We start from the raw sequence: 12,215 nt of genomic DNA, 5'->3' as shown, positions 1-12,215 counted from the left end.
TATAAAGGTTATTTCATGCTTTTTTGTAATGGAATGTTATATTTTTATTTTAACAATTCAAACGCATGAATAAGGCGAATTTAACTATCTATCACGAGATGGTCGTATATCTAAATTACACCTAAATACGTATTTGTAACATTCGTAATCACCAGTACCTATGCTAGGTTACGTACATAATGTAGGAACATTTTAATAACTGACGGTATGATAGTTTGTTAACAAATCTACACTTTCTTTTCCGTTACTTCGTCTTCTTCTGACTGGCCGGGTTCGCTTTCGATTTTGACGGAAATATTGCGAACAACGACAGCTGCACCGCAGAAAGGAAAAACCCTACAGCGTTCTGAAACTTTTGAATGAAAATTGCATCTGTAATTATTGCAAATAATTTTCAAGACCTAAAATTGTTATTTAACAAAGATGAGTTTCTATGCTGTAATATCTGTTTCAGATTAGATCACAAGAAAAAGTAATTTTATTTTCTACTTATTTTCTTAAGTTTATAACATAAAAGTAAATTGAAATATCACTATTCCAGATAACCCGTGGTGGTCATTTAAATACTGTATTTCATATATAATGTCATCGAATGTATATCAAAATAAATTAATGAGCACAAAATTATCTTTTGTAGTTACCATTTTATTTCAATTTAAAGTTCTATTGCCCTTATTGGAGAATCTGTTAAATGGGAACAAGTAAAGTGTTTGAACACATTGGGCTAATTGGTAGTTTCTTAGTACGCAAAACGGTATAATGGCCTTCGAGCAAATTGACTCGTTAATAGACTGTGAAAGCAGGTTAGGGGTTAATCAGACTACTCATAACGAAACGGGAATGACAACTTATAACAAGCGAATACTGTAAAATGACGTAGGCAATGTGTTAACGCGCATAATAATCATGTGTTTACTTACGATAACGAAACCATTATTAATTATAACGCCGTACAATAACCATTGGAAAGAGACTAGGGTGCCCATGAAAATAAGTGGAAAGGGAAGAATATCCGTGTTCTTCGTCTTCACGACATCTCCCTGGTAAATGAAGAGAAATATAATTATTATTATATAGAATAACTATCAGATTATACGTTAAGACGAGATAGTGAATTTGAATAATATGTAGACACCACGAAAATCCATAAACTATTTATTCTTTACACAGCATACACTCCCAGACAAAATATATTTAATTTCTCGTGTTAGGATTATGCTAGCGTGGAAACTCTGAGTTATATGTATAACATGCCTTCTGCGAACATGTAAACATAACATAGACTGACCTTACTTCAATAGATTCTCTTAGTTGAAAGAGAAACACATAATCTGACGCAGACTAAATAATAGCACACTGGAACAGTATTTACAATTTCTTCAGTGTTTTATGAACTTGCATTGAGTTATTATGTTCAATTGGTGTCTAGAATTTTATCACATTGCTATTTTCATAATGGGTCGTGGCAAAAAGTCTAGTGAAGTTTTAGTGAAAATGAAATTAGTACAATTTTAGCTCTGAGAAAACAAAGGCCGTCAATTACTCAAATTGCAAAATATGTTAGTCGCAGTAGAAAAGTTATATATAATTTACTAAAAGATACAAGTGCAACCGGAAAGAATAAAAGTACAGGAAAACCAGCAGCATTATCTGAACGCGATACATGAGCAATAATACATGCTGTTTCCAATTCTTGTGCTACTATGAGGAAGATCGCTAAGAAAGCTGGAGTGAAAACAAATATACTGTATGTTCGTTGTGTACTCCAGACTAGCAACATTATAAACTAAAGTAGAATAATGACAAAACCAGCATTAAATGTAAGACATAAGGAGGCACGTTTGGTATTTGCAAAGGAACATGCACTTTGGAAAGAGACTTGGAAACGAGTAATCTTTACAAATGAGAAGAGTAATGGTCTGGGCTGGTGTCGGATATAAGAGAAAAACAGACATTAAGTTTGTTCGGGGCACAATGAATAGCATCCGTTACTTTCGAGTAATAAAGAACTAAATTTATACATATGCAGAACACATTGCTGTTACAACCATACATATTTCAACAAGATAATGCTGCAGTACATACATACTGCCAAAATTGTTAAAGAATGTTTTCACTCTTCTTTTCAATGTATATCGAAGACCGACAATTTTCAAATATAAATGAATTCAAAAGTAACATTATAACTAAATGGGAAAATTTAGTCCTAACAAAAATTAAACAGTTATAATTCTTTATCTAAAAGGATGGTGGAAGTCACAGAAAATAAAGGAGGTTGTACACTATTAGAAAAATATAGTTTAGTATATATATTGTTATATAAAGTATGTATACCTGTGTTATATGAAATATATATCTTTATCTTCAAAGTGTGCTATCATTTTGTCTGTGTCGGATTATGTCTTCCTCTCCTAAGAAACCTCATTGAAGTAACATCAATCTATATTATGTCTACATATTTGTGGAAGATACGTTTTACGTATCACTAAAAATGTTCACGCTAACATAACTCTAACACAAGAAAATAAAGATAGTACGCGTGTGCCATCACTTTGTCCGAGAGTGTATGAATGTAACAACTCGGACCATGTGCACAGCCATAGTCCAACAACACACCGGTCCCAAACAAAACGCAACCACACTCTACGACGCTACGCTGTTACATTTCAGTCCAGTGTGGCCAGATCTGGCATAATTGAGTGCATCGAAATCGACAACAGTGACGACGAACTTCCTTAGCGTCTAACGGAATGGTGGGCATAGCAGGCATACACTACCGCACGAGCCACGTGTACGTGAGCTCGGCACTTCGCACAACTTCGGCAAATCGATAAAGAACGCTAGTGTGAGCCTTTCCTTCTTGCTCTTGTAAAAGAGAAACAGCTGAAATACGACCTCGCGATAATCGGCATACGATTCCAAGCCTCGACTGTCCCAGCATTTTTACTTTCCGACCTATGTAAGGTATAAGGAAATTTATAAAGTATCATAATGGAAAAAAAATTTCGAAATTTTTTTTGAGCGGAAATACACGTTTTAGGACCCCCTCATCATATTGTGACTACTACAAAAAAACATATTTTTTTTTTTGTTCCTATGCTATTGACATGATTGCGTCTAAACGGCTGAATGAATTTCAATGAAACTTAACATTTAAGTTTTATGTTCTCGTTTTAAGGTCTCATTATATTTTAAGCGTGATCAGTTCCCATATAATGATGATTATACGTCTGTAGTTTTATAATTATTTCGATACATATACATCATTTGTAACAAATTTTTAAAGCGATTTATATAAATCTTAAGAAGGATTAAGATCAAATATACTTTTCTCCTATCTTTCCTAGACAGGAAAAATTAAACGAAATCTTATGCCTTGCATACCTACCTAAACCACATAAAAAACGTATTCCACAAATATTTTAGAATAATGTTGTTCATAGCAGTCTTACTCGTAAAGGGTTAATTAAGGGTTAATTAAAATGAAAAAACAACTCTTAGCCAGTACCGTGCACGCTACAGAAATAGATTACTACTGACTTTTCCCACTATGTTTTTTAATAACCGTATCAAATTGTTACACACAATCAAATGTTATATATTTGACTTAACTTTACATAACAAAATAATTGTAACGATAGGTAAAACAATAACGTGCACGCTACCGTTCAATGGAAACCACGGGAAGGTGGTGGTCACTTCCATCAGGAGGGAAATGTAAAAAATTGTTATTTCTTTGTAACATTATCACATGCCATATATTAAAATGTTTTTATTAATGTAATGAAATTACAATATAATGAAAAACTAACTCGTGAATGCATTAATTTTTATTAATATACACACGAGCCATAAAAATGGAAAAATGATATAATTGTTTACATTTCCAAAGGATGGGATGTTGGGATAGGACAAAATCCAGAGGCCAAAGCATATCTTTATTTTCTAAATTACGCTCTTGAGTTTTTTTATAAATTTAGCATTTTCTTTCAAACTCAAGAGACAAGAATTCATTTGCTTCAAAAGACTGCGGCAGAACTTTTATGCGATATATTACGCAATTTTCTGAAACCGCAGCTTTTGAAACACATGGATTTAGTAAGAATGATGAATTTTTCTGTAGTCGAAAATCAACTCCCATTTAATAGTATAAATTTAGGAACAGAGTGTCTTAATTTTCTGCATCAACTGAATGCAGAAGGCAAGTCCGACATCGTAGAAACCGTAAGGAAAAATTGTTTAATGTTTTATATTACAGCTGCAAATGAAATTCGTCATCGATTGGCAATCGATGACGAATTTCTTAGCAACTTGTATGTTTTTGAACCCACTTTTATATTAAATGATACAAATAGAGACATTTCCTTCAGAAATGTTCTCTTAATCGCTAAGAAATTCGGCGGTTTCGACGAAGAAGGACTGCAAACAGAATGGTCAGTATTGCCTTTGGAATTTACAACGAAAGGTAGACAGACGCTTATCGAGATGAAATTCGATGGTTTCTGGAAAACAATTTTATTAACGCGAAATTTGGACTATAAAATTAAATTTCCTGAATTGATGAAATTAGTAAATACAATTAGATCACTTCCAAATTCCAATGCCGATGCAGAAAGATTGTTTTCCATGTTACCTGACATAAAAACAAAGAAACGGAATAAACTTTCTTCGGCCAGCGTCAACTCTATTTGCGTTGTGAAATCTTCGTTAAAGGCGCAGAGGGAAAACTCTCAACCCATGGAGGTAGATGACGATCATCTAGCTCTATTGTATTCCAAAAATTTATATCATAGATTTGCTAAGAAGCAAAAGTGTAATTTAAGATTAAACGCAACATATGACAATAACTTTGAGAATTTTCCCGCTACGTCATATGACGAAAATTAAGGTACCGATTTACTACAGAGCTTTTCTCTAGAGAGATTTTTCTCTCCAGAGAAAAGCTCTTTAGTAAATTCGTACTATTAGGCTGCAATGACAGTATAAACGTTTTCATGCGACGTCGCGGTAGACTGATCTTGTTACGTCAACGGTACCGCGACGTAGGCGCAACAAGGTGTGATGCATGTATGTATGTGCCATAACGTCACGCGAAAGCGCTTACACTGCAACCGCAGTCTTGTTAGTGATGTCCAAAATATTTTTTTTTGGACTTCGCTAATATGTAAATAGTCGTTCAATTTGTCTCGCATTGTTACTTTTTTTACGTATTTCGCTTGCTGTAAATACTATTCTGCTTGCTCTAACTATCATTTTTTTTCTTCATTTATTTGCTTATATTTTGCCGTATATTTTTAGTTAGTGAAATTGCTTGCTGTAGATAGTGTGGCTATGACGTAGAATGTCGCGCCTTGTTACACTTACGTCACGGTACCGTAAGAGCAACAATGCACGATATAACGTGCCAGCTTAATCGCAAACGTCCTATTCCAACATCCCATCCTTTGGAAATGTAAACAATTATATCATTTTTCCATTTTTATGGCTCGTGTGTATATTAATAAAAATTAATGCATTCACGAGTTAGTTTTTCATTATATTGTAATTTCATTACATTAATAAAAACATTTTAATATACGGCATGTGATAATGTTACAAAGAAATAACAATTTTTTACATTTCCCTCCTGATGGAAGTGACCACCACCTTCCCGTGGTTTCCATTGAACGGTAGCGTGCACGTTATTGTTTTACCTATCGTTACAATTATTTTGTTATGTAAAGTTAAGTCAAATATATAACATTTGATTGTGTGTAACAATTTGATACGGTTATTAAAAACATAGTGGGAAAAGTCAGTAGTAATCTATTTCTGTAGCGTGCACGGTACTGGCTAAGAGTTGTTTTTTCATTTTAATTAACCCTTAATTAACCCTTTACGAGTAAGACTGCTTTGAACAACATTATTCTAAAATATTTGTGGAATACGTTTTTTATGTGGTTTAGGTAGGTATGCAAGGCATAAGACTTCGTTTAATTTTTCCTGTCTAGGAAAGATAGGAAAAAAGTATATTTGATCTTAATCCTTCTTAAGATTTATATAAATCGCTTTAAAAATTTGTCACAAATGATGTATATGTATCGAAATAATTATAAAACTACAGACGTATAATCATCATTATATGGGAACTGATCACGCTTAAAATATAATGAGACCTTAAAACGAGAACATAAAACTTAAATGTTAAGTTTCATTGAAATTCATTCAGCCGTTTAGACGCAATCATGTCAATAGCATAGGAACAAAAAAAAAAATATGTTTTTTTGTAGTAGTCACAATATGATGAGGGGGTCCTAAAACGTGTATTTCCGCTCAAAAAAAATTTCGAAATTTTTTTTCCATTATGATACTTTATAAATTTCCTTATACCTTACATAGGTCGGAAAGTAAAAATGCTGGAACAGTCGAGGCTTGGAATCGTATGCCACTTATCGCGAGGTCGTATTTCAGTTGTTTTGTCTTTTACAAGAGCAAGAAGGAAAGGCTCACACTGACGTTCTTTATCAATTTCCCGAAGTTGTGCGCAAGCGCCGAGCTCACGTACACGTGGCTCGTGCGGTAGTATATGCCTGCTATCCCCACCACTCCATTAGACGCTAAGGAAGTTCGTCGTCACTGTTGTCGATTTCGATGCACTCAATTATGCCAGATCTGGCCACACTGTTTCAGTCCTCTCTCCCACGCGCATGCTCAGTATACGCATGGATACAGTATACTATCTATTTCTTACAGTATCCAAAAACGTATTTCCATTAAATGAACATTCTCTATTTCTGTTGTCAAACATTCGCGGCTCAGTGGTTCAGAAAATAACCATTCTACGATAAAAAAAAAAACAATTTTAGATCTCTATTCGGTGTCGCGTTTATTATTTGCATGATTTGCCACAGCTTACGACATATTAAAGTATTTTATTGCAACGCAAAATGATTCAGCAATGTAACCATCATGAAATTACTGGTTGGTTCTTAGAAAAAAAATTGTATGGAATTTGTGGCGTATTGTTTCAACAATTTTCTTTCTTCGTTAATTTTATTAGTTTGTAGAATGTTCTGTAAAAGGCCAAGTTTCTCTAGAAAAAAACGCGTAAAATTAGTGAATGTATACTTACAAGATGCACAAGTGGGGACGCTATTAAGGAAAGCAGTAACCCCGTCACAATTAAACCGAAACGAAATTCGATCTTCTCGGAATTTTCCACTTGAGCATACGCAAGGAAGACCACTACGAAAGCTGTTACCTTGCCTATTAAAGCAAGCGTATCCTTCTAAAAATGCATCAAACTTTAGATAAAGTATTCGTACGGACGCGAGGCTTGTTAGAAATATTTTCAAATATTCACGAGATTTCTTCGCGGTGCAGGAGCATTTGTATCTTACGATATTTAATCAAAGCATAACGAAAGTAAGTACAGTGAAAACTCGATAAATGTCCTCAAGAGCTGTTCCATAAATGATACATTTTTATCCCCACCACTAGGGGGATCCCCCTTGAACCAGTGAGGCGAAGTGTAACCGGAGACGTAGCGGCTTTCTTTAAAAATCTTTATTGCCTTCGTCATCTTAGTTTAAATGTCCCTGTCAGTGTGACCACACTACTGTACAAGAAGAAAGTTTTTTATTTTTTACTTTTTTTTAATAAAAATTTTACTATCATGTGGGGAAGATTTTTCTAATTAAAATGAGACTAAACACGATATAAATCGGCCAATATTTGTTACCATAATATTGAATTAAATATTGTGTACTCATATCTTCGCAAGGTCAGCGGATTGGTACATTTATCGAACAGTGGTAGCTAACGAAACCCCCTATTTCATAAGTGTTGCAGTTTTTGATCACTTACGAAACGGTGGAACCGTTCCGTTTGAAAATAGCTACCTCCCGTTCGATAAATGTAGCCAGCACCTCGATGCGTCGTTCTTTGATATTTCCGAACATAGAAAAGGACAGCACAAGAAGGATAAATAAAGAGAGAAAGACTCGCAAGTACAATATTTAATTCAATATTATGCCACCAAATATTGACCGATTTATATCGTGTTTAGCCTCATTTTAATCAGAGAAATCTCCCCAACATGATAGTGAAATTTTTATTAACAAAAAGTAAAAAATAAAAAACTTTCTTCTGTGCAGTAGTATGGTCACACTGACGCGGATATTTAAACTAGGGCGATAAATCCGAGTTTCAGTCCCTCTTTCTTCTTTAGCTACTGACTCTTTCTACGTTCGAAACGTCGGCAAACTATAATCAAATTCGAAAGACGATTCTCCTATTCCGTAAGTGTTGCTGACCGGACCCGGAGTAGCGACATTTATCGAGTTTTCACTGTACGTCTTATTGTTAGCGTACGTCGCCAGATGCAGCTGCATTTATAAATGTTAAACAGAACCATCCTGTCGAAAAACATTCAAATGTTTATGAACAGAATGTACAATGAAACGAATCAAAATTATTTTAAAATAAAATAATATTTTACGTATTATTGATCGCGTTAAAATTAATACTAGATCCAAGTGGATCAAAACGACTCGTTTTGTCATTTTTTATAATCGTTAATCATTTTAAGTACAACTTATTTTTTTTAACTTTCATTGAAATATCCAAATGATTAATTCTGTTAAGTAGTTTTCTTTTTTCTTATTTATATAATTTATAACGCATCGTACTAATTCGATTGGAAAAATTAAAAATGAAAAACAAAGGCAACCGCGGAATACTTGAAGAAAGTAACGCATCACGGACCAATACCATGTATCGTTTTTCCACGAGAAGAAGGCACAGCGTGTTTACATCCCCACTTCTGTTACAGTCCGCTGACTCACAGGTATTGGTTGAAAACGGTGACGAAGATCGGTGACAGCCAATCAGCGGACTGCAGCAAGAGTGGGGATGTGACACGCTGTGCCTTCTCGTGGAAGGACGATATGTTATATTATGAATAAAAAAACTCGTACCGTGTTTGGCGTGAAATAGTAATATGCAGCCATGTACATTGCATTTGTCAATAATCCAAAAACGTTAACATTGATCATCGTAGGATCCTTCAGAATAAATGCATATTGTAGCATCAAAATACACCTATAAAAAATACATACATTGTCTATGTATTATTTATTGTAACTTGAAAATAATTTGCTTTACAAAAAAACATGTTTCACGATGTTTTATTTTCTTCTTAATATTCGTGAACCTTTTTTTCCATTGTTTATTATTTATTGTTTCTCTCTGCATTATGTATTTATTTTTTATATTAATTCATTTCATACTGTACTAAAGAAGACTGAAATTTTCCAAAACATTTTGGAAAAAATGTTTTACGAAATATGAAGTATAATATGTTTTGTTAAGCTTGCATATAACATATATTATTGTCAAAGAAGTTTTTTTTTCATAGTAACGAACAAAAAATAAGTACCAGGGATGCTTTTAGTGTAAACAATAATAATTAAAATCACTTATAAGTAGCTACACTCCACAAAGACAAAACGGTTAATAAAATTTCTTAAATGTTACTAAATTTTATTTAATCGCTATTTTATGTAATAAATATTATTGTAGTATATACTCACATTCCTACACCACCCAAGAAAGGCATTGGATCGACACCTTTTGACGAACCTTTTTGATAAATGTCCTTGCATATTAATCTATAATTAAATCACATAAGGAATTCGGTAATAATTTAAAAAATAGGCCGCCTCGCCGATTTCAATGACATTGAAATTATAGTCAGTCGCAATATATTCATACTCTCAACGAGTATTTAAGAATTTTGGTAAAATACAATTTCATTAATAAATAAATATTTTATTTCAGATCATATACGTGCTTTTGAAAAAGAAATATTTTATTTGTTATAAATATTCTTTAAAATATTATTTTATTCAAATTGTGAAGAATTTATTATTTAAAATAGTATTTGAAGTGTTTTCTCTATAAATTTTAACCAGCCTTGAATGGGTTTGAGGTTTTCAAATAAATTTATAAGTATGAACGTGATATGAAGGTCACCTTAATTTTTTAAATAGAATACCAAATATTTCTTCTTAAACTTCAATAAAGCATCAAATTCTACATAAAAAAGTATTGTATTATGTATACATTCTAAAATTAATGGACACTGAATTATTATTAAAATACGTTTCTTATAAATTCTTACTTAACGTAACATAAAATAAACACCTGCCACTAGCCACCTGTTTAGTAACTATTTTAACTGATTAGGTTCGAGTTAAGTCTAGGTTAGGTTTTTATTCTAATGTAAGCTGAAACTCGTAATCATTAAAATCAGTTAAGTTTATATTTTACGGTCAACCGTTATGTACATATGTTAGCTGCAATACGAAGAATTGTTTACAGCTTCGTTTGGATGAAATTTTTATTAAGAAAAACAAAAATCTAATACTTCATTATTATATTTTATTACGACGATGTATTAGGATTATCGTCGATATCATACAAGCCAGATCTATTCTCTCAAACCGACTGTAACGTCTTTTAAATAAATGTTCTCCACGATACGAAAACAAATTCTCGTTATAAGTATTTAATAAAATGTTTAAACCTTAATAAAATACTATATCATAAAAACTGCGTTAATTTTCTACATTGTATTGCTAAATTAACATTCTGTACATTTTGTCGCCGTTCAAAGTAGAGCATTAAGTAGTGTATGAATACTTTATTCGGATAGTGTATGTTTCTTTTCAATATTGAAATACATCTATTAAAAAAACAAAAACAAAAAATTAGGAAAAATAAACACGTTTATGGCAGTCGCTAAACTGCAGTTTTACCGTTACTCAAAATGTCGTAATTTATAATGGATTTAAAAATCTTCGATATCGGTGAAAATATAGCACTTCAACTAATTGAAAGATAAATAATAATGAATATTATGAAATTATCTCGACTTACGTTCCGGCCAACATTTGCCCCATGGTTGTAATCGAGGCGCATGTTCCTACAACTTCTTTATAATCCTCCAGACCCATTGTACTTTAACTATTGTCCTCGTTCGCAGTCGTGCAATTACTACGAATCACTTCACCACTACAGAACAGTAGAGCACGTTCGCGGCTTAAACGGAAAGAGTAGGAGAACGGTAATGACGGTAAGATATTTTTTTCCTATTTATAACGCTCGCGTGATGCCTCATTACGGTACAAAACCGTACTTCAAGTTTATCGGCGACAGCTTTGATTAATTTCTGCTTATTCTGGATAAGCATTGGACTGTCGGGGATAAGATAAAACGAGAACGATCGTATTACATCATGAAAAAATGAATACAAGGAAATTTCCATCGTTAGGTGATAAAACGATCGGATCGACTCGATCGCCTTCCAATGTGTTTTTAAAGCATCCTCGATTTCTGATATCTGATAACGTCCAGTTACATAAACACCAACCTAGTTTTCACATGTAAAATAGGTATATTAGTATACACGTAACATTTAACGCACTTTAACACAATGCAACGTCATTGTTCATAGCGGACATCTACTTATTGCGTATTTTGTTTGGTAATACTATAGCATACGTAGATGGAAAAATACATCTGCCATTTACGCTAGCGCAATCTGGTGACACAATAGAGATTAAACATCACAGACGAGGTATACGAGTAGACTTCACACCCTATGGACTTTCGTGGTCCAATCTGACTGTCATACCAACCTGAAAATTCGAAGGTGATTTTAGCGTCCTCTCATCATGGATAGCGGTCAATTGAGAAACTATTCACTGAATTAGTATTGGGGAGCAAACAGCTGTAGTGTGCGTATACATACATGTGAATTGATTAGGCAGGGATTGAAAAAGGCAATCCAGTGTTATCAAACGGCAGACCGGTGCCCCAAGGAAACTGCGTTTCCACTTACATACATTAATGCATAGCCACCTTGTATATAAGTTCCGGCAATTCAAGAAAGAATGTAAATCTTCCCTTCTTGCTTTCAATAGAGCTAAAATCCGACCTCAAATTATTGGCATACGACTTCGAGTATCAACTACCCAGCATTTTTACTTACTGACCTATGTAGTTATAAACAAAGTGTTGCAATAACCTGTTGCAATAATCTAAAAACTATCCCACAACCTTGGCAGACTCGGAACTATTATTCAAATAAGAGAAAACCACTCTTCTCGATAATACTTTTAACAATAATATTTATTTGAAAATATAAGGATAAACATGAGTAACTGTACAGA

At 33.4% G+C, this 12,215-nt stretch overlaps 1 protein-coding gene across 2 annotated transcripts; it reads right to left on the bottom strand.

Annotated features, from left to right (window-relative positions):
• Positions 1 to 242: 242 nt before the first annotated feature.
• LOC122403762 (sugar transporter SWEET1-like) lies at positions 243 to 11,549 on the bottom strand. Of its 2 annotated transcripts, XM_043407494.1 has the most exons (7): positions 11,414 to 11,432; positions 10,921 to 11,082; positions 9,573 to 9,650; positions 8,958 to 9,081; positions 7,112 to 7,267; positions 921 to 1,040; positions 243 to 352 (listed from the first exon to the last, which is right to left on the bottom strand). In XM_043407494.1, exons 2-7 carry the CDS (start codon positions 10,995 to 10,997, stop codon positions 245 to 247), a joined length of 663 nt encoding a protein of 220 aa, XP_043263429.1. In that variant the 5' UTR covers positions 10,998 to 11,082; positions 11,414 to 11,432; the 3' UTR covers positions 243 to 244. The 2 variants fall into 2 exon arrangements, with proteins under 2 accessions (XP_043263429.1, XP_043263428.1); XM_043407493.1 differs by having other exon boundaries at positions 10,921 to 11,549.
• Positions 11,550 to 12,215: the final 666 nt, after the last annotated feature.

Source organism: Colletes gigas, unplaced genomic scaffold (assembly GCF_013123115.1).
Source record: "Colletes gigas isolate AHSC1104 unplaced genomic scaffold, ASM1312311v1 Colletes_gigas_Sc00072, whole genome shotgun sequence".
Taxonomy (NCBI): Eukaryota; Metazoa; Arthropoda; class Insecta; order Hymenoptera; family Colletidae; genus Colletes; species Colletes gigas.
Note: the sequence above shows the minus strand (reverse complement) of the source record. Positions and strands in the feature narration are given on the sequence as shown.